This window comes from Camelus dromedarius, chromosome 16, assembly GCF_036321535.1.
Source record: "Camelus dromedarius isolate mCamDro1 chromosome 16, mCamDro1.pat, whole genome shotgun sequence".
NCBI lineage: Eukaryota > Metazoa > Chordata > Mammalia > Artiodactyla > Camelidae > Camelus > Camelus dromedarius.
In genome coordinates, this window is record NC_087451.1 from 47,680,491 (window position 1) to 47,703,219 (window position 22,729).

At 47.4% G+C, this 22,729-nt stretch overlaps 1 protein-coding gene across 1 annotated transcript; it reads right to left on the minus strand.

Annotated features, from left to right (window-relative positions):
• Positions 1-9,957: 9,957 nt before the first annotated feature.
• On the minus strand, positions 9,958-22,489 carry PIPOX (pipecolic acid and sarcosine oxidase). Its single transcript, XM_010978952.3, has 8 exons — positions 22,311-22,489; positions 20,927-21,075; positions 14,499-14,712; positions 14,042-14,224; positions 13,363-13,515; positions 12,817-12,975; positions 12,152-12,227; positions 9,958-11,853 (listed from the first exon to the last, which is right to left on the minus strand). The coding sequence occupies exons 1-8, from the start codon at positions 22,422-22,424 to the stop codon at positions 11,723-11,725; spliced, it is 1,179 nt and encodes a 392-aa protein (XP_010977254.1). The 5' UTR covers positions 22,425-22,489; the 3' UTR covers positions 9,958-11,722.
• Positions 22,490-22,729: the final 240 nt, after the last annotated feature.

Genomic DNA, 22,729 nt, shown 5'->3' on the forward strand with positions numbered 1-22,729 from the left:
AGCTTGGTGCATTTTTTTTTTTCTCACAGGAACTAGTGTGACAAAGTCCCTGCCACCTGCAGACAAGATTCCAGCTCTGTTCACCCACGCTGATTCAGGCCTCTGTTTAACGGGAAAGTCCCAGCATCAGTCTCTAATAGCCTGGCCTGGGGCACAGAGCTGTGTTCAAGTCAGAAAATGTGTATTATTCATCTGTTCATTCACTCAACAGTCAACTATTTCAGAACTGTATGCTATGGTCCAGGCATTGTTCTAAGTGCTGAGGATGGATGAGGTCCCTTCCTTCATCCAGGGGATATTCTAGTGGAGGAGTTAGACACACAAAGTAGGTACTGCACCTCCTAATATATGCAAGCTTTTGATGAGTAGAGACAAGTAAATCATAGTGTTTGTCCTCCAGGGGTTTGTGGATTAGGGCTAGGGCAGATCCCTTTGGAAATAATTATATGAGACATAATAGGACAAAGAAGTTGCATTTGGCATTTTATGGGTGGGGAGGAGACACTCACTAAGAATGGGTGGGAGGGACTGGCAAGGCTTCTAAAAGGAGCTGGTATTTTGAGCTGGGGCTTGAAGAAAGGACAGCACTTCCACAGGTAGATATTGCTGGGACAGTTGTGCTGGGAAGAAAGAACAGCCTAAGCAAAGGCACTGAGGCAGGGAAAGATGGTGGTAGGGAACTCCACAGGCTGTCTGGGGAAGCCAGACATCACCTCACAAGACCAATACTTCTCCAAGCTGCAGCAAAGCCCCTTGGCCACTGTGCTGGGCTCCAGGCTGGGAAGGAGGTGATTCCCTCCACCCCACTCCTCAGGGGAGTCCAGAAGCCTGTAGGGCCATCAAAGCCCATTTTCATTTTGAGTGTGTCTTCACAGTTTGGTAAGCTCCTGCCCTCAACTACACACTCATTGTTCCTAAGATTTAAGTGATTCCCGCAAAACAGGCAGCAATCTGTCACTGACAGGCTCAAAGCTGCCTTGCTAGATCCTCCTCTCTAATCTCAGACCCTCAGGATTGCTCTGACTCCTGGATAAGGGGCATGAGCAGGACCAAAGCCCTGTGGGGCTCCCCATGGTGCCCCATCTGTGCCCAGAAACAACAGCAGCATGCAGTGACTCCTGAACTACCTCCTTTTGTCCTGTGTCCCCTTGGCAGATTATCCCAGTTGTCCTTCCCCCGTGCCCCGCCCCCATGCCTGGTGGCACAGACACTTAGCGATTTGCTCCTTAATTGTCCCCCAGCTAGGCTGCGCAGATGCCGCTCTTTAATCTCTCCTGATAAATGAATTGTGCCGCTCCTTTAATCATATGTTCATATCCAAGCCAATTTGAATCAATTTGGCAGGGAGCGTGTTGCAAGAGATGCCATGACTGCTGCTTCTCCCCCCAGGGCCCCGGAGCCAGCACGTCTGCTGTCCTCACCCTCAGCAAAGAGCCCAGGAGGCCCATCCAGGGGAAGGATCTCTTACCTGAGTGGTGGGGACTTTTCAAAGTCAGTCATTCATTCTTGTCCTCCAAGCAGGCCTGTGTGGGGCTGGAGGGAGATGGATTCCCAAAGGCCTCAGAAGTGGGAGGGACAGGGTGAGCCCACAGCCTTCCTTGGTCATTAAATAAAGGGCCCCATTATCAGCCCTGGGAGAAAGTGCTGCCTTAAATCTAACCTTAATCCTTCTGTTCCCCTTTCATTTCCTCGGAGCTGGTTCTCAGGGAAGCTGAAACACTTCATCACCTTTTACATAGCAACATGTTCCAGACCAGTCTATGATCATTTGTCCTTGCCTGCTACTGCTACTGGCTGCCACCCCAATGCCTTTCATCTTTCCCCAGGAAGTCTTTTCTAAATCCTCCAGGCTGGTGGGTAGTCCGGGACATGCTTGGTAATGTACCAAGTTTTGCGGCATTTGGGGCTGCTGCTTTTTCACCTACAGAGTGGTGTCCACGTGCCCTAGTGAAAACAAAACAAAACCAGACCAGTAAAAACTGCTAAACTGAGCGCTTCTGCCACTAGCACTGGGACCTTAGAGAAGGGCCTTGACTTCTTGAGCCTCAGTTTCCCCATCTGTAAAACAAGGTGATATTGTTGGCAGGAACCTTTTGGCTCCTAAGTTCGGGCAGAGCCTTTAATGCTGCCAACAGAACCTCTCACCCCCACCTCTTCATCACCCTTGGTGAGGAGCCGCTGGAACAGCGAGCGAGACCCCCATGCTGGGAAACAGACGTCTTCTCCCAGTGTGAGAGCTGCCTGGACTTGGTTCCATCCAGCAGCCCGGATGAGCCTCCGTGTCCTCTTCATTTCCTTTCCTTTTCCCTTGTGAGTTCTACCTGTCCAGGCAGTGCCCTCCTGTTCCCTGGAAAACCGGGCATATTAGCATATTCATATCTTATTTGCATGACCTCGGCCTCGAGCACAGGGCCTCTGGCTCCGCCCCCACCTGGAGGTTCTTCCTGCTCTTCCCGGAAGCCGCTCCCCTGAAAAGGTTCACCAGCTGCTGACAGGGCCGAGCCGTCAGCGTTGACCTTCTAGAAGCATAAGGACCAGCCTCTTCGCTCAGCAACCCAACAACATCATTTCCGGCCCTTTCAAGGGCTCCTGGAAGTCCTCGGCAGGAGCTGAGGCTGACATATCGACTGGGGCTGAGGGGCCCTGCAAGGCCTGTCGACAGTGACTCGGAGGATGAGGAGAAGGAAATCAATAATAGTTCCCATTTGGTGAGCACTTACTGTGTCCCCAGTACTTAGCACTTTGCCTGCACAATCTCATTTAATCTTTATCACAACTCTGTGAAGTGTCATTGTCCCCTGAAGAAACTGAGGCTCAGAGAGGTGACGCCCGTTTTAGCAGGGTCCTGAACTCTGTTTCAGCAACTGGCCAGGCGTCTCCCAGCTATTCTGGCTCCATCAGAGGATGAAGAGGGAGGGGAGAAAGCCAAGAATCGCTGTCATGCGCCTTATCTCAAATCACTGTGTGCCAGGTATTCACCAAGGCCGGCCCTTCGGAAGGAAGCACTTCCTGACAATTTGGGGGTGGAAATAACCTCACATTTGTTGTTGCTCCTTAACAATTTTCAGAGCAACCCCCATACATTATAACATTTGTGCTTCAAGAACACTGTGCCAACAATATGAGTAACAGTTCCTCATGGCCTGGAATGCATATTTTAAGCTATATTCACCTCAGTCTAATTTCATTACAGTACAATGGAACAATCCAGTCCATTCTCTAGGATTTGATCTGGGAGGAGTGATTTCCAGAGCAATAGCCATTTTGGAGTTAACAAGGATGCTAGATTTATTTAGAAGGAATTTTACAGAGAAATTGAGTCTTCTGTAGTGTAAGCCCCAGTGATGGGTTATACATATAAGGGAGATTCCAAAAAGGATGTGTGCTTTGCAATTGAAGTCAGTGACATAAATCTCCCAGTGGAATACTTAAATGTGCGGATAGAATTTGCTTTAGATATCAAAAGTCAGCTATGACAGTTTTACCAAAAAAAAAAAAAAAAAAAAAAAAAAAACCTCAAAAAGGATATTAAGTTTTGACACCATCCAGGCAAATTATATTTGAGGTGGTTTAAGAGTCAAAGAGTTTCCACATTTTAATAAATTTTTATATGTTTTGTGCCACATCTATGATCTGACGAGATTAAGGAAAGAAGCAAATGGATTTGGGAAAGAAAGGACACTAGGGAATCTGAAAGTGGAGAATTAAAAAAAAAAAAATCCTGGTATGGGAATACAGCCAATAGCTTCAGAAATATTAGTTTTTTGAAAGACAGGTCAACAACTGATAACCAGGCAAATATAAAACTGTATGTGGTGAAATAGACCTCACGGCTCATATTAAATCCTGAGGACTGGCATCAGTTGAAGGTTGGCACCCTTGCTTGAAGGCTACTTCTGGCCCCCACAGGAATACTGTCCTCTGGAGAGCACTGCCCTGAAAGGTTCTGCACTAGAAGCACAGGTCCATGGCCTGCCTTTGAGGGTCCTGGAGCTCATCTGTAGGGGCTAGTCTTTCTAGCTGACCATATACTGAGCCACTGGACAGGATTTAATGGTAGAAAAGGAGCTTCTGCCGCAGGACTGGCAAAATAAGACTAGAGAACCAACTAAAGTGAGGCAGTCTTGCAGCTCTGTGAATGGGTTCTTAAGGGAACATGTACACATGACAAAAGTACATGTGAAAAAAAAAGTGTGAAAACGCAGATAAATAAATATTAGAGGGACTTCTGAAAATTAGAGAGAGCTTTATTCAGGGATGTAGGGTTATGGATGAAGTATCTGCATAATAAAGTTTTCATACAAATTTTCTTTTAAGTCAGTGCTGATGTGTATCTGTGTCAAACACCAAAGAAGGTCCCAAATCGTCATATTAGTGTGACTCTAAGAGTAGCTTCTTTCCCGGCATTTCATATATAGAAATAGTAGCCATGGGGTGGTGGGGGTAAACCATGTGGCAAAGCTACTTAGAAACTGCTTAGATTCCTTGTTCAGGGAAAGCCATTCTTAAAGCAGCAGGCGTCTCTTGGCATAAACGAGAGTGGAAGCTGGAAGAGGAACAGATTGGAGGGTGGAACTTGAACAGGGTATTTAGGGGAGAAGGGCAGCAGGAGATGGGGGAGAGAAGAGCATCCAGACACGGCCTCCCATTCAGCCTGCGCCCTGCAGGAAACAGGTTTAGGCGAGGAGACTCATTGATGAAGGGACTGATGATGGAGTGGGGTGAGGAGAAGCCGGTCATTTAGGATATTTGTGTCATGATTATATACTTTTTTTTTTTTTTTAAGATCTGTAAGGGCGAACATGACTCAATGGCCAGACTGTGCCTAGCTAATGGACTCGTGCTTTTCATATGTGATTCCATCTAAGAAGGTTTAGCCCCTTAAGGAAGAAGTATTTTTGCTGTTTCAGAGAGTCAAGTGACTGGTGAGTTCTCTGAGAAAATGAGAAGGTATTGGCATTAAAAGGGGAGAACTGAGGGTTCAGTCATTGCAGAAGGTCTGGGAGGAATAAGTCCCCTGGGGCGGGGGTGATCTTCATCTCCCTCCCCACCCCCACTCCTTGCTCCCCAGTAGAAATCAGCTACAAATCTCAGCTTGTTGGGAACAGATGGCCTTGGCTGACGAATAAGCCACCGCAGGCTGCTCCACCTGTTCTCAGGCTGGAATAATCAGCTCGAGACAAACATCGGCGCTGAAATAACTCATGGCAGCGGGTGATGCGCAGGCACAGATTCCAAAAATCTCTTAAATAGACCCCCTCCAACTCTCTCCCCTCCCCAGCCCCTAGAGGCCATCAGGAAAAGGTAATGGAGCGGAGAAGAGAGAGAGAGCCCCAAACTGAGCATGATGGTGGAGCTGGTGGTGCCGCGGGTGAGGGTGGGGTGGGTGTGGGGCTGAATTCTGCCGGGGCGGGGCGGCGGCGGGGGCAGGGCGGGTGGCAAGGGAAGCTTGCACTTCAGCAGGGCAGGAAGTTATTTCTCAAAAGCATCTGGAGAACGTGGGAATGGTTGGCCCATGTTAAGAACAAGTGTGAGAAGATCCAGCCTGTCGGGGATAGTAGAAAACTGAGAATTTGGGATTCATTTGAATGTGTTCATTAAAGGAGTGATATGCAAATGAGATCAAGCTACTGGGGAATCTCTCGGCAGCTCAGACAGCTCCGCTGGCAGCCGCTGGGGGTGGCTGCCTGGGTGCCGGCACTTCTGTGGACTGGTGTTCAGCCTCCCCTCACGTCCTTGATGAAGTCAGCTGGGCTAATGTGCCCTGGCAGAGGCAGATGAGCCCGTCGAGGGAGTGACAGCTCTGGGAAGCAGTGGTGACGGGCAGTGGCGAGGGTAGTGGGGGGTGGGTGCCGGCTGAGATGGGGGTCCGGTTCCTGTGGAGTCAGTCAAGAGAGGGCAGGGACTCAGAAGAATGAGGCTGACTGCTTGCTCTGGGTGCCTCAGGCAGGAAGCTCCCCTGGGTCCAACCGCCTGGCCTGGGCTCTGAGTCCCCAGACGGTGGGCTAGCTGGGGAAGAAGCCTAAAGAACTCTTGGACTTCCCAGTGCATCTCTGCCAGATATGTTTCGCCCCAAGTGGTCACTGGGGCTCTGCCTGAGGCCTAGTGTGTTCAAGGACAGGACTTGCGCCTGTCATTTAGGTCACACAAACCTGGTCTCCTTAAACTTGGTTGTGCTCACAGAGGTACCATGGTGGCCCCTGTCCTGCTGAGTGCCTGGCGCTGTGGTTCTCACCTTACTGTATATGAGAAACACTCAAGGAGTTGTTTTTGTTTTGTTCTGTGTACAGAAATTTAAAAGCTTAGTACAATGAACTTCATCCACCGAACAGCTTCAACAATTATCAACACAGAGTGAATCTTGCTTCGTCTACACCCCACTCACTTCCTCACTCCCTTCATTGGATTATTCTGAAGCTGACTCCAGATATAACATCACTTTGTTAAGATAAAGATAATTTTTTTAATATCTATGCCTCAAAGAAAAGAAAATAACTCTTCAAAAATATAATCATAATACTCATCATACCTTAAAATTTTATCAATAATTATTTAATAACAAATAGCCAGTCAATTTTAGATTTCCTCAATTTTTATGTGTTAATAATTTAATAAATTACATATGTGTGTGTGTGTGTGTGTGTGTGTGTATATATATATATATTTTTTTTTTTTAAAGTTAGTTTGTTCAAGTCAGGATCCAAACAACATTGAGGAGCTATATAAGAAATACTACTGTGCCCAGGGCCTTCTCCCTCAGGGATTCTGATTTAATTGGCCTTGGGTGGGGCCCAAGCATGTATTTTTCAAAACCCTCTTGGTGGTTTTAATGTGCAGCCAGAGTTGAGAAATGCTCTACCTTTCCCCCTACCAGTTTCCTGCCAACTCCTCCTCGTCCAGGCTGTTAAATACCTCTCCCGCCTCTAGCCAGTAGACCAGAGCAGTTGGCACTAACGTGCCTAACTGGAGGAGTCGAGGTATCCTATCCTTTCCAGGCTTCTCTTTCAAGGTAGGCTCGAACTCTCTGTGGACACAAGTGTTCCTTTTCTCTACAGATTCACATACCATGTGGGTCTGTTCGTACCACTTTCTCCCCTAATATGTCTGGTGCCTGTTCTAGCCTTGCAAGCGTAGCAGATTTTCTTTTTTTGCACGAGAATAGCAAAATTCCTGCCTCAGGAAAAAGTGAGAACTTCCCTGGGGGCAGTTCTCATTTGGCTGCTCAAGTGGCTCCGTGCTGCGATGGTGCTGAGAGAGGAGCCTGCTGGGGTTTTGGCAGCAGATGTAAAGGAAACCTGGGATTGAGTGGGACTTGAACCCAGCACATTTCAGAGAATCTAAGAAACCTTTCTCTCCTGAAGATGTTGGCCCCAGGAGCACTTTAGAGGATTATGCCCACGTCCCTAGTTCACAGCTGTCTGCCTGCCTTCCCGTGGCTGCTTCTATCCTCTCCCCTACCCCTCCACTCTGCCCACCTTTTGGATTTGTTCCTCTCTCTTGTGTCCCCCACTCCATGCCTCAATGAATGTTGGTGAAACAAATCTAGTCTAAAATAATGAGCAATCAACTACCCTGATGCTTGGGGCAGGCTGGGCAGGGGCTGGGAGGAAGGGGTAGGGAGCTGAATCATTTATAAAGCTTAATAAAGATGCAGATGAGCATGCTGACTAGGAGCCCCAGAGCTGGGCTTATTCATTATTCAAAGTTATGTAAATGCCACTGGGTTCTGCGTGTTAGAATCCTGCCCCTTGTCCCTGCTGCTTCTTCCTGCCTGACAGATCCGGCCTGCCTTAGGTCTCCCCTTCCCCACCATGTGCTTATATTCATTTGCCCTGCCCAGATATCCATTTCAGACCCTACCTCCAGGGTAACACAAATTCTAGATCTCCTCTCTAGCCAGACATCTTCCAGAGGTTTGTTGGGAGGTCCTGGCCTTCAGGCAAGACTATATATACCCAAATAGATAGGTTTCTCATTTTTAAAGATTTCCAAGGGAAGAATACCGTAAGAGTGCTTATATACATGTTTTAATATCTCACAAATCTACTTAGTGGGATGAATTTCCTGAGGTCTGACCTAAATCTCTTGCTACACTGGAAGCCCACCACTGAAATAAAACATCCAATAACCAAATTCTCTTTAATCACTCTTCTGAGAAGTAAAACACAGGCATCAAGTCACTCCAGCCTACTGTCCCTAGAATGAGTCATCCTTGTTGCCTCCTCATACCTTTCCAGATAGCTGAATCTCCTTCCAAGTTAGATTTATACTGTTTAAGCTCTTAAACCTATTTTGGGATACCAACTCTGGTGAGGGTATAACTTGTACTAACTACACTATGTACCTCCTCTTTTCCTTGTAGTGATTACTGATTTGTATCCCACAATTGCCAGGGTCTTAGGATTCAAATTACTTTCCACTGACCCTCCTCTCTCTGTACCCAGTCTTGCCCTTTTCCCCCAATCACCTCCTAATTTTTCAGTTTGGTGCAGCTGAAAGATGAAGAATTGGGTCAGAGTCGCAATGGCATCGATTGCCTCTGCTTTCCCTTCTTTTCTGGACTGGCTCTCCTCCTCCCCACCTCCAATCTATTTTTAGCCTGCCTCTGTTTTCCTTAGTCTGGTTGGCAACTATGCGGGCCTCTTTCTCTTTGCTGCCCTTATCTCTCCCCTGCAGCCTGTGCAGACCCCAGCTGCCCCTCCAGAGGTCTCTTATTGCCTGCCTGATTTATTTTGATTTTCTTCCATCTTGAAGATAGGTGGGGTCTGCCTGAAAGTGGATGCCTGGCCACGCTCAAGCAGAAAGGAAGCAAGGAAGCAGAGAGATAATGCTAGTGGGTCTGTTTGGCAAATCCTCCAGTGTTACTAAAACCCCCAAGTTGTCCTCTGAGCCCACCTGCAATGGCTGGTCCTCTCCCCCATACCCATAGACTCTATTCCCTACCTCCCCCTCTGCCCCTCTGTGACCCCACCCCACCCCCAGTAAAGACATGCTCAGTTCCTCCCACTTGGGCTTTCTGGACCCATTGCCTTTGGCTCCGGGGGTGTGCAGCATCCCTGTAGGTCCTTGCCTGCCTTCTTGGCCTGCACGTTGCCAGTCTCTTCTTATCCAATTCCTGTTTCTCTCCATTCTGACTTGACCTCATCCCTCCCACACACACCCATCCTACCCCACATGCCCCTGCCCCTCCTTGCACTCTGTTTCTAGGACACACCAGCTCATTTGTCGAGGCCTTCACCAGCTCAGGCAGGGCTTGTCAGCATCCCCCACTTGTCCTTTCTCAGCCTCCTCTAGACACTGGTCCCCTCCTTTAGCTGTCACCAGCAAGCTGAATAAGACTGGATATTTTGGAAGGGGAGCTGCAGCTGGCTGGGGGAGGAGGGTGGCACTGAGAGAAGAAGAGGCACAGGGAACTGTGGGCAGCCATGGAATGAGAGGCGGGGAGAGGCCCCCAACGTTCTGTCTCCCCAACTTGGCCACGTTGGGAGCTGGCAGGATCTTGATCCCTCTCTGTACCTCATTTTTCCCTCTCTCAGTCATAACACAATACCTTGCTTTACAATTTACTACAGTCTCTTACATACATCCAGATATCTGCATGGCTCACTCCCTTTCTTCCAAGTCTGCTCAAATGCTCCCTCCTCAATGAGTCCTACCTTGACATCCATTGAAAAGAGCAGCCCCTCCCCTGGCATGCTGTATCTTCCTCAGTCTGCTCTGTGTTTTCCACAACGCACTTGTCACCTTCTAATATATGCCATAACTTGTTTATATGTATTGTTCATGTCTTCTTCTCACTGGACTGTAAATGCCACAAGAGTATTGATTTTCATCTGTTTTTTTCATGGATACACTCACCATGCCTATCACAGTGCCTGGCACATAGTGGAAGCTCAATAAATGTTTGTGTATTGAATGAATGAATGAAGGATCGTACTGAATCCTCACACACTCCTGTAGAGTTGGTCAGTATTATTACTCTTTTTTTATTTTATTATGGTAAAATGTACATAACATAAAATTTTAACCATTTTTAAATGTATAGTTCATTTTTACCATTTTAGCCATTTTTAAATGTATACTTCAGTGCCATTAAGTATATTCACACTGTTGTGCAGCCGTCACCACCATCTTTCTTTAGAATTTTTTATCTTCCCGAACTGAAACTCTGTGCCCATTAAACAATAATTCCTTATTCCCTCCTCCCCCCAGCCCCTGGCAACCACCATTCTACTCTCTGTTTCTATGAATTTGACTAATCTGGGAAGCTCACACAAGCGGAATCATCTAGTACTTGTCCTTTTGTGTCTGGTTTATTTCATTTAGCATCATATCTTCTAGGTTGACTCATGATGTAGTATTTTTCCCATTTTACAGATAGGATTATTCCCTTTACAGAGGCTGAGGTTCAGGAAACCAAGTGAGAGCACCCAAAATGCAGTCTTGGCATGGGGCTGATGGGATTGGCTGGCTTTTATAATTCCCGGGAGAAATCAGTGCTAATCATGTGCCTAGGCCTATATGGCAATTGAAGAGTAATTTCCTCTGTGTTGTATTTCCTTATTCCCATTTCCCACTCTTATCCCCGCAGCAATTCCCCGGAACATTTCCACCCCACCCAGTCCCAGTTTTTTTTCTCCGCAGAGCACTTTAACTCCTTTTCTCTGGGGTCAGACTGGCTGGGTATGGGGATCCTCCTGCCTGGGTTTCATCTGAGTGCACTTAACCTTGCTTGAGTCTCTGTTTACACCCCTCACCCCTCCACCCACCCTGGGGCAGTTATGAGCCTGTTTCCTTCCAAAGCAATTAGTGCAAGGAGGCCAGCCGCCTCGGTGTTAATGCCGTTTCATTAAGTGGGAGCAATCCTAATGATAATAAAATGGCACATTTAACATTCAAACATTGAACAGGGTTTCTAAGCGAGTGTGTCTCTCTCTTCCTTTCTGGTATAACAGCTTCATCTTCATAAAGACCTGACAATACACCTTAATGAGAGACTGGGAGCTGAGCATCTTTACAGCACCAGAGAGAGGATGAGAACCAGACAAAGAATCCAGAGAAAAAGGGTGCAGTGCATTGAGGGGATAAAGACCCCAAGGAGTCCTGGGGTAATGGATTCTGTGGTGCTAATTTAGATAACTAAACTCTGTAAGAAACAAGGTCACATGGAAAATAAAGCCTCCCACAGACTTTCATGCAATGCAGTCACTTATCTGTTTGTTCAACGCATTTTTTTTCAACAAACATTTACTGTGCACCCAAGATGAGCCAGATTTTATGGAAGTTTGTGATAGAAGACGGCTCTGGTTTTATGAAAAAGAACTCCAAGGTCATTAGTGGTCTACAGATCATCTTGTTTACCCTCCCCTGGGCAGCTTTAGTCAAACCTATCCCAAATTCATCAAATGCCTCAGCAAAGAGAATTTTAAGTGCTTTGGTCTCTTTATGCCCCCTCCTTATTGAGACATCCATCTCAAAGGTCCTTGCTACTCTGTGATTATTGAATATCTAATTGAACTTCTGAAGCAAAAAAGTAGTGGGGTTGGGGTGCTGGCTAGGGAAAGAAGGTGAATTCAATTGGCAGGTGTTTGTGGGTGTCTGAAGAGAGGCAGGAGAAAAGGATGACATCTCACATCCTTCCTTCCTTCCTCTGAGAAGTCTTTCCCAGCAAAGGGTTTTATTCACAGCTCCTGTGTGCAGAAGGGAGGCTGCTGGCCAGAGGTCAAAGATGAGCTTTGCCCAGGCCAAGGAAGCGGCTGATTCGAAAAGGTGTCAAGTCATAGGATGGCGTTAATTTCATGCTTAATTCATACAGGACCTTCCCCACAACAGGGGACAGCTTGAAACCATGTCCTGAGGAAAGGAGAATAGGTTGTCAGGCATCCTGAGAGAGAGGGGCTGGGCTTCCTGGAAGTCCCCCACAAGGTCCCCAGAGAGGGCTAACCTTCCCACTGGCCAAATCCCAAAACCTGAAGTTGCCTCCCACCATGAGCACCCCTTCTTCTCTGATAGCCCTTCCCAGCCCCCTTATACACTCAAGGTCTAGGCTTTGGCCCCTATTGGTTCAGCTAAAAGCATGGAAAACACCATTTTGCCTGGCACTGAGGCAGGTCAGCTTTAAGGCACCCCATCTTCTGCTGCTCAGGCTCACCAGAGAATCCAGCACCAATGACAATATTGTCGTACTTTGGGTGTCGATCAAGGATGAAGTGCTTATCAGGAGTGTTCTAGAAAGAAACAATCACACCTGTGTGAGGATAGAGGGTAGAGGAAGAACTGCAGGCTCAGAAGGGAGGGGCCTCGACTGTATTTCTTTCCAGAAAGAATGAGAATAGGGCACAGGAATGCTTTCTGCATGCCAGTGCCCTAGGTAACTCCATTCACCCGTCTTTCTCATTCGTCCGTCTGTCTCTTCTTGTATAGAGCTACGAACACAGTAGGCACTCAGTTAATGCATGTAAACTAACTTTAGCCAAGATGCCTCAGGCCCTAGTGACATCTGTCTCTTCTCTTTGTCCCTAAGGCCTGCTCAACTAGAACATCTTGCCAAAAACTCTTTTAGAGCTCTTCTGGGAAACATAGTGAAGGACTGCCAGACATAAGCCTAGTTTCCTAATGAAAAGGAATATGAATAACTTCTAATGGGCCCTCTCTGGTGGAGGTGAACCGACCCGCAGAAATGAGCTCATTTGTGTCAAGTCACAGACTCTGTTGGGGTCAGGTAGAGTCCGGCCTGATCAGCCCAAGGCTGGTCTATTTCATTCCCCTGCTCTCCAGGGCTGCGGGAGGTCCTGGCCCGGCTGCCCACACCCTTACCGTGTACATGCAGTGCTCCATAACGGCAGGTTCGGGCTCTAGGTCAGGTAAGCGATCTCGGACAAAGTGGCTGAGGATGTGAACATCTTTGATGTCTGAGAAAGCTGTGGGGCAGTCCCGCTCCTCGGGATCGGCATTGTTGCCGTGGTGATAGCAGACCTGGCTCCCAATCAGAGCAGTGTGAGCTGGGAGGGCCAGCCCCCATGCACACTCCCCCCAGCCCGGGGGGCAAGCTTATACACAGAATGCCCCCTATCCATCATCCCAGCCTTCCCCAGTCCTGACAGATGCTGTTTGTTGCCACACAAGTTTGCCTAGCTGTCCATTCCCCCACTAACCCTATGTGTGCAAAGGAAGGGCTCCCTTTGCTGGGCCCAGCACAGGTGTGTGACGGGGGGGTTGGGGGGAGGCTTGCTCTGCACACTGTAAATAGTGAAGTAGGTTCCTGCTGCTGCCCACTGGGATCTGGGGGAGTCTGTTGAGAGGGAACAGCTGCCGCAAATCTGCGTGGGCCCCTATTAGCCTTCTCTTGCCCTCTTCGCTCACCTTCATCAGCCCTGGGTACTCTCCGGAGGGCAGCCCGTAGATGTGGTGAGGAGCCAGGCTGAAGTCCAGGCCCAGGAAGCATGGAAAGGCCTGGGAAACACCATAGCTTCCAGGAACCTTCTCTCGCCAGTAACACACGTTGATCCGCAGAGTCTTAGAGCAGGGAGAAGAAGTGGAAGATGAAGAGGGAAAGCATTTCTGGGGTCCTGTAGCCCTTTAATATAAGCCCAGATGCTCTGCTTAACTCAGCCATCTTTGTTTCACTCAATTCTCATGTCATTTGCATATTACATTATGTTATAATGCATAAAAATCTCTGAATCTCTGTCTCTTCCCTCATTCTTAATCTTCTCCCATACTTGCATCCAGTCCTACTTCTCTGTCTCTCCAGGAGTTAATAATACTTCATGTTTATTGAGTGCTTACTATAGGCCAGGTCATCTCTTAAGGTCTTTACATATATCGTTTAATTTAACTCTCCAACAGCCCTATCACCCACTTTACAGGTTATAAAATTGAGGTTCATTGAGGTGAGTCTGCTGAGCCTCAATTTTATAACCTGTAAAATGTCAAAAGTCATCCACTAGAAAGTGGCAGTTCGAGAACTCAAACTCAAGTCCATGTGGGTCCAAAGTTTCTTTTCTTAGGCACCAGCTCTCAGGCTTTCAGTTCCCCTTACCTGGAGAGGCAGCTCAACTCCCAAGGGACGGAGGAGCTGGTTGGTCCAAGGACCTGCTGTGATGATTAAGCTCTTGGCTTGGTAGCTCCTGGAGGTGGTTTTCACCACAACTGGTAGCCCTGGTTTTATCTCCATCACTTTCTCTCCATCACGTACTATGACTCCTAGCTGTTGGATTACATCCTGAAAGGACAGGAGCAGGGAAGGGTGAACCCATTATGTATGTGGTTCACCCTAGTGGACAAAGAGTCCTCCAATGAGGGCAGAAAAGAGAGTGCAGAATCTAGACCTCCTCTCCCATATTGTCCAGGGCTAGCAGGGTATATAAAACTCCCCTGCCCAAAAAGTCAAAACTAAACCTGAAAGGGCAAAGACTCTGGGTGTTGGGGGATGGCTGATGGGGACCCAGGTTGCCCAGAGTAGGAGCTGAATTACCCCTAATGTTGCACGATATCACCTGGAGGGCTCTGAGCGCTTTGTCGGCATAGAGAACTCCTCCAGACTTGTCCAACAGCCCCACTTCTCCCCTGGCCAACCGAATATTAGGGAAACGTTGCTTCAGTTCCTCAGATGGAAGATACTGGTGTTCCACTCCCTGACTAGACAAAGTAGCCTGGATTGTCTTTAATTCTGGATTCTCCTTCATTCCCAGCAGCAGTAGTCCAGTCTGCCTGTTGAAAAAAAAAAACACACACACACACACACACACCTGGATGAGTGTCTTCATCCAGGCCCTAGGCCATTCTCTCTCAGTCTTCAGCAAGGGACCTGGAGCCAAGCATCAAGGGGAGTCCTGGCCTCACATTCAAAACACAGATAAAGTCACCTCTATTCTGTCATAAGAGTCCCAGTATTGTTGAGCTGGTTTCCAGTTCATGTGCATCCAAATCTGCCCTTGGCTCTCACTGTTGGTTTGCTAGTCCATCCATCCTCCCTCCTCAGGATCCATCCTGCCCTTGAAGGGAGAGAGCCTAAGTCTTCTTTTTTCTCTACAACTAGGAAGTGGTAAGTGTTCACTGAGTTTGATGAGTTCTTCCCCTTCTTCCAGTCCCCTGACCCTACTCACTGTTTTTATCTCTATTCTTTATCCCCTTCCCCCTTATCCCACCCTCTGCTGTTTCTTTTCCCTGTCCCTTTTTCTTGTCATATAATGTTTTGTCCCTTCCTGTGTGTCTGTCTATCTCTTGGTGACTTCTCAGAGGCTGCTTGTTCTGTGGAAAGGGTCCTAAATTGGGAGCTCTGGCTCTAGGTCCAGTCCTGACATCCCCTCTGTGACCTTGCTCTGGTTGCTCCCTGCTATGGGCCCCAGATTCTTCCTTTGTAACACAGGCCTGTTGGACTATTGGTGGTTCCACACCAGATGGTACCAGACCCAACCCAAGGGTATGTGGAAATGGCATGGACCCTTTTTTTTTTCTTTTTTCTTCTTCTTTTTTTTTTTTTGCTGTCACAATGCTGGGGGCTGCCACTCACATTTAGTGGGCAGGGGCCAGGGATGCTAAACCTGCAGTGCTCAGGAAGATTCCACCCAAATGCCAATAGTGCCCTCATGTAGAAATACCAGTAAATGGTCTCTTAGGGCTCCAGCAATTAATTCAGTGATTCAGTGATTTTGTTTCTCCCTGTACATCCTTCTCTGCTTCTTACTCCATAAGAGAGTAAAAGCCTTTTCTCTTTAATGCTTTCTCTCTCTCTGTCACAAGAGATCAGAGCTCCCTTTTTGTGGAAACTGATCTAAACAATAGAAAGGTCACTTTGGCCCTGGGGACCATTCCTGTAGTCCCTCTCAGTTTCAGCAGCCACAGTGACCAGCATCAGCCTGACGCATCCCCCAGGTACTGTATATAAAGCTCGTAATAGCCTATAATGGAGTCTCATGGATATTACATGCTTCCAAATCCCACATTATCTGGTTGGGGGGATTAAAGAGAAGATTGGAAGGGGGTAGGGACACAGCGGGCCCTGGGGCCGGTGTCTGTACACAGAGCTGCGCAGCGTGCCCGATCCATTTGCCATGGCCCCCGCCTACCCAGCATTCACCACTGGTGAGAAAGCAGTGAGTGCCTCTGCCTCTTCAAAGCTCAGCAAAGGAAAGACACTGTAGAAATCTCCACGCCAGCAGTCTTTTTCCTGTGGCCCCAAAAGGACTTCAGATTGGTTCTCAGGTAATGAAAACTTGCCTAGGAAACTCTTTGGTCAACAGGATAAGTAAGTCACCCAAATGTACGTTCTTGAGCCCTTTGTACCTAATGGGATTGTGGCTAGGTAGAATTCTGGGAAAAACCTGGCTTAATCTTCAGTTTAGCAGCCATAATGTCAGACCCCTGGCCCAGAAATTTCAGAGCAGCATATTTTAACCCCCATCTGCAACATACCAGCCTTGGTCTCTCATGTACTCTGAGATTTAGTTACTTTCCCTTCCTTCCTTCCTCTGTCCCTCCATCCCTCCCTTCCTTCCTTTCTTCCCTCCTTCCTTCCTCTTTTCCTTGAAATAAGAATTCCTCTTACAAGAATGTACGGTGTGGGGAGAATGAACTCATGCCAAGACAATGGGCAAATCTGTCGAATTATGAAATGCTGAGTGATGTTCTAATTCCCAAGCCATCCTGTGGTGGACGAAGCAGGGTCTCCCCATCCCAAGGAGTAATCAGCGAGCTGATTCTGCCGGTGAATGTAATTGTGCCAATTGTAATCATTTTGCTCCAGCTCTCTGCCCCTGTAGCATTTATTTCTTAGCCCAGATATTGATCTAACAGTGGGAAATTTTCCGTCTGAATTTGTGATGCTGGACCCTCCCCTAGTCTGAAGATGCGTTTGGGAAATTCTCATTTTCCGTGGATCACAGCTGAACTATTTGGCCTGAGGGAAATGCACTGCTGGAGAAATGCCTTGGATTGGAGAGAGATTTTTGACCATTATGAGCAAAATCGGAAATAAATGTAAAACACTGCCTGGAAATGCAAAGGCCTGTCATTATGGGAGATAGGTGAGAGGCTCCTGTGGGAAATGCTTAGAGAATTGGAAATCAGTCAGTCAAAACCGGGATTGGAGAACAGGCCTTTTCCCCCCAGTATGAAGATAGATGACTTCCATGGGCAGATTGAAAATCATTTAAGTGCTTATTTTCTTAATGGCTTTTCCTAGATCCCAATAAACAGTCTACTCATTCTGCATCAATTTCTCACCCCCATGCTCGGGGCTTCCCTCTTCTCTTTTTCTGCTCAGACCCAGGCTACAAAGTTTGAGGAGGAGAAGGGTGAGAAGGGACAAGGGCATTACAGGAAGAAAAAAAAAAAAGGCCAGGAAATGACTGGTCAGAGCTGATCTAGAAAGATAGCACCTTGAAGAGAGGCTGGGGTGCCAGGAACTCCCAAGTCCCAGAACACTGTCACCTATGTGGAAAGCATTTGGTACTAACTCTGCCTTCCTCCCAACCCTAGCTGGATCTAGTACTAAGAAGAGGTAATCAAAGATTCCTCCCAAGGGCCTTGTTGACTCCTCTATGGCCTGACTAAAACCTCTAATGATGTCAGGAGTTGGTGATGAGGGATTTCCACCAGTTACTATAGCAGGACAGGAGGCAGGATGGAGTGGGGAAGAATCAGGAGGGGCAGACAGCTCTCCCTGCACCTGCTATGTCCCATCCCAAGCTCCAGCTTTTCCCTATCTGGGTTAAAATTGCCAGGCAAGCCAGCTCTCAGAGTCACCTTGGGAAAGGGACTCCAACAGGGACTTGGTAATGGCTCTGTCTTTGTTGGTTTTCGAGGAGCTCTTGGCGTTTCATCTTCCGCTCAGTGGGGCGAGGTGGAATTGGTTAACAGAGACTGCTCTGGGGAGGGGACATGGCTGACAAGCCAGACACTTTGCAGACACAGGAAGCAGCAGCTGCGGAGGGGGCCACCAGGTTCTGCCAGCAGCTGTACTGCCTACGGCTGTGATCTTGTCTGATATTGTCAGCTAAGCAGGGGCAGCCCGGGTCAGGAGCTAGATAGTAGGACTCAAAGGGGGAAGGCGGGGCAGGAAAGAGATGGGCCACAGAGCTGGGATTTGCTCTTGGTTTCAGCATTCTGGCTGTACACATCACAAAAGATTCAGACCTTGTGATCTGACACATGTGTCATTGTCTTTTCCCAGAATATATGCAAATATCCTGAGTCCACCCATATTTAGTATGCCACTGTCACAGAAAGTGACAGAACAGAACAAAAAGAATTGTATAACTACCTTAACTATCAACTCATATAGGTTTTTTTTTTAATTGTCATCAAATAGCATTAAGGAAATATGTTCATATCTATCCATTCGATTATGATATTGTGCTGGTTCTTCCAGAAGAATCTAGGAGAATAAGAACCACACAGCTGATGAATCATTTAGAAAATCAGCATTAGGAACAAAAGCTAAAGGAATTGGAATGGGAAGTATCTGTTCTGTGTCTCTACTAAGTAAAAGAACCAAATTAATCAGTGTGCCTGAGTAAATTAGATTAGCCATAAGAAAGGTCTCATTAATAATAACAACAACAACAATAAGAGTACCTAGCACTGTATAGAACTGTAAAGATTTTTCAAAGAACATTCACTGTATTCTTCATTTTCCATAAATGGGGCTGTGAAGCATAGGTATAGGCTTTTAAGAGAGGCTATGATATGTCCCAGTCTTTAAATATATGTTAGCAGTCTTCTGACCTGGGATGATTTAGGCATGAACTTGTTTGGAGACAGGGGATGGACAAGGTAACCAGTCTGTGGTATTTTCTAAACCAGGAGCCAACAACTATGACCCAGGGGCCAAGTCAGGTTTGCCACCTGTTTTCATCTGTCCCACAAGCCAAGATGATCTTTATATTTTTAAAAGGTTGATAAAAAGCAAAAGAAGACTATTTTATGACATGAAAATTATCAGAAATTTTATTGGAACCCAGCCATGCCCATTTGTTTATATGTTATCTGTGGCTGCTTTCACAATGGCAGAGCTGAGTAATTGGCAGAGTTGAATCGTTGTAGCAGACCATATGGCCTGCAAAGCCTATAACACTTACTGTGTGGCCATTCACAGAAAAAGTTTGCCAAGCCTTGTTCTAGACTAAGTAGCACAATTCACAATTTGCACTAACAAGTTAAGACCCTGACTACTCAGTAGAAACCCTCTTATAAGGTTGTAGGGAGAATTAAATGAGTTAACATATATCAAGTACTTTTAGAACAGCATGAGTTTCTTATTATAAGCACTAAACTATGTGGTGATGATGAGGATGAATTGTCAGGTACTACTCTAAGCCCTTTACGTATTTATCCTCACAACAGTCCCATGAAATAGATACTATTATTACACTCCTACTTTGCAGATGAGAAAACTGAGTCTCACAGGTAGCTGAATATGTCAGAGCTGATATGTAGAAGCCAGGCCTGCATGGTTCCAAAGCCCTTCCAAGTTCCTGTCCTTCTGCCAAAGAGGAGGATTGTGACATTATGAGATTCTCCCACCTGAGGGTCCCTTTCCCTGTCTTCAGCAGCCATTCCCCTTGATGTCCAGGGTTGCTGCATCCCATGTCTCCTCTTGCCTTTATTCCCCCTTGATCAATGGAGATAGGATACCGCTGACCCAGAATAGGTGGTAGGAACTGCCATTTATTCAAAGGTGCTAGGCACAATGCCAAGTATTTTGTGAGAGTCTCATTTAATCCCCACAAAGGCCTATGAGAAAAAAATGAGGCACAGAGAGGTACAGAAACTTTTTCAAGGTCACACAGCTGACAAGAGGTAGAGCACAAAGTCAAATTCAAGCCTGTCTGACTCCAGAACTGTCTTCCCTCTGAAAGATGCCAGACACTCTCCAAACATCCTTAGTTGCCTCCTTGTCTGCTGGGACGAAGTGTGCCCTCCAAGTCCTCGGCAGTTCTTTTAGCACAAGATACTCAGCAGTATTCACAGATGGCTGACAGAGAGGGGTCCTTTTGCTAGGCCACCCCTCAGCAAGACATGCTCCTTTATTTGGGTGCTGGGTACATTAGCTGCCTCTGGTATAAATCTGTAATTAGCTGCCCTAGCTGTATTTGCATAATGGATTTCACTTTGTTCTTAAGTTAATGGTGTTTTTGCAACAGAACAGTAACCTCTTGGTTCCTGGCCATTAAAATAACTGCCACCCTGTAGGGTAGAGCCGTGGTTTTGTAGGAAGTTCAGTTAGGAGCCACAGAGAAGGTGGGAGGGATGGTGGGATGGGTGGTTAAAGTTCTCTTTGCCTCCTGGGTTGTCTGCCTCCTTGCCCATGAGTATTTGAAAGGTCAGTGAGGGAGGGCTTAAGGGCCGGAGAGGGCCATGGGGGCAATAGGGAAATAGCTGCGGGCTCATTCCCTGGCAAGCAATGCAGCCTGAGGAGCATCCCCATTTGTTCCTATGGGAGGAGGTATTCAGAGGGAATGAAACGGATTTATAAGGGTTGTTCTGGTGGTGAGGACCCAGCATGAAAGTTTGTGATACTAGTAGGAATAAAAAGAAGACAGCAGCCTCCTCCTCTGTTTCAATCCCTGACCCAAGAGAGTCTCCAACCGCTCCACAGAGATGTAGATATAAACTCTAGCTCTGGGCATCTGCCCAGTGTCTTTTTTCCAGCAGTTTTCCCAAAACAACCTCTGCAAGCCTTGGACACATGGTCTAAACCCAGCCCTGGAACTCAGAGCCTGGCAAGAGCCAGCGGGACCTATGAAGAGATCATAATGACAGCAAGCAGAAAGCTTCCACGTGCCTGGCACTTCCGGAGGCCCTGTGTCCCTCCACTGGATGTTGAGTGTTCGTGTGTTTGTGGCACTGCCCACTTGCATAAGTAAAAGAACCCCCAGGTGCCGAGCCCCATCATTCAAGGAATCTCCCCTCCCAAGCCAACCTGTATAATTGGGTTCCTGCCTCATGCTCCAGCTGGGCCCATATCCGGTAGCACTCGGCCATCATCTGGGTGTAGAAGTCTTCAGGGTACGCCCTTCGGATTATCCGGCTCTGCCCATGGGAGCTTCCTCGGGAGTGTGGGAGGAAGAACTGGAAATGGAGAATAAGAGACAACTGCAGCTGTCACCCCTGGCATTTAGGAGCCAGCTCATCATGTGCTCTCAGCCAGGAGCACTTATTCTTCAAATATTTCCATACAGTCTCCCTTTATGGCCAAGTTACTGACTCAGCTTCTGAATACTAGTTCTTCAGCAGCTCTAACTCAGGCTTCCTTCTTGCTAACATCATTCACATCCCAAAGTCCCTCTGTTAGTTAGTCTTCAGTCATCCTGCTGCAACCTCCCCTACACTTGGACTTACAGAGGAGCAGAATTAGAAAGAACCTTCAAGATCATTCTAGTCTAGGCTTTTCATTTTGTGGACAAGAAAACTGATGATGACTCTTTCTATGTGGCCTCAGATCACTCAGGACACCACCTTGGGAACCACCTTGGGATTTAGCAAAAGTTGGCGTGTTTCCTGCAAGGTTGGACCAGAAATCCTTCAGATTTTGAGAAAACTGACAGAGAAATTAAAGTTTTCTAACCAATCCAACTCATTACAAAGAAGAGTAAACCAAAACCAGCCTGGATAGATAGAGGCAGAATGGGAAGGTAGAAACCTTTGGAGGGCTGGGTGGCCCTACCCTGGAAAGGACTCTGGATATTCAGGGCCTACCCACAGTCTCCAGTGCAGTGGCCACTGTAGACTGCACTGCATGGGGTCACCTTTTCTACAAGGAAAAAAAAAAAAAAAAAAGACCTAAGTCTTATTTCCTGCGTGTCAGACAAGGAGGTTGCTACTATCCGGAGGCGGCAGAAAAAACGGAAGCCTCTTCTGTGTTCCAGGGTGAGAGGCCAGGAATGTGCAGAAAAGAATCCTACCTCTTAGGCTGACAAATCAGTCTTTGCCTCTAGGCAAAATTATCTTTACTTAAGGTTACCCAAAGCAGAACTGATTGTTTTTCTGGGCCAGAATCAACTATTTTGGCACAGAAGAGACAGGGTGGCAAGAAGGAAGAGAACGGGACCTGGAACACTTCTTGGTCAAGGGTGGGAGCTGGAGAGCAGCAAAAGGAGGAAATGTGCCTAGAAATCCAAAGTGAACCTTAGAAAGAATGAAACTTTACTTGCATTGTACTGAAGCACACCAGGCAGCTAAGCTACAAACTGTGCAGAATTTGTGATAATCAGGCCTTTGGCCTTCACCCTACAGCTGCTAGCTCCAGAAAAGGGGAGGAGAAAGGGACAGTCCCTGAGGTTAAGAGTGCAGAAGGGACACAGTACCTGCTCCAGTAGGAGGACCCTCTTCCTGTGTTTGGCCAGGTGGTACGCAGTGAAGCAGCCCTGGATGCCTGCTCCAATCACGATGGTGTCACAGAGATCTTTCTGAGTCGCCATCCTGCCCACCGAGTTAGCCCTACAGCCTCAGAGCCCACATATAAAGAAGAAAGCAAGGGAAGGCAGGCTCTGGCCTGAAGGAGGAGGAGTAAAGCAAAGTCCATCCTGGCCAGCATTCACACAGTCCCCTGGGGCCAAGTCCTTCTCCCCACTTCTCCCAACCCCCAAAGCCTGGCACCGACCCGGCTCAACCCCCGCTTCCCCTGCAGAGCAGAGCTGGGTAGTCTGATTTGTGAGGTTTAGCCCAGCTCAGCTGCCAGCCTCACCCTTGCATCCCTTTAGTTTTCTATTCTTGGCTCAATTAT

What these genes read in the sequence shown, in the direction of transcription:
- PIPOX (XM_010978952.3), bottom strand. Translation starts at nt 22,424, where the DNA reads ATGGCGACTCAGAAAGATCTCTGTGACACCATCGTGATTGGAGCAGGC. An exon ending in GCAGGAACCCAATTATACAG is followed by an intron (nt 14,713 to 20,926) that starts GTTGGCTTGGGA and finishes TTTTTTCAACAG; the next exon opens with GCAGACTGGACTACTGCTGC. An exon ending in CATTGGTGCTGGATTCTCTG is followed by an intron (nt 11,854 to 12,151) that starts GTGAGCCTGAGC and finishes TCCTTTCCTCAG; the next exon opens with GACATGGTTTCAAGCTGTCC.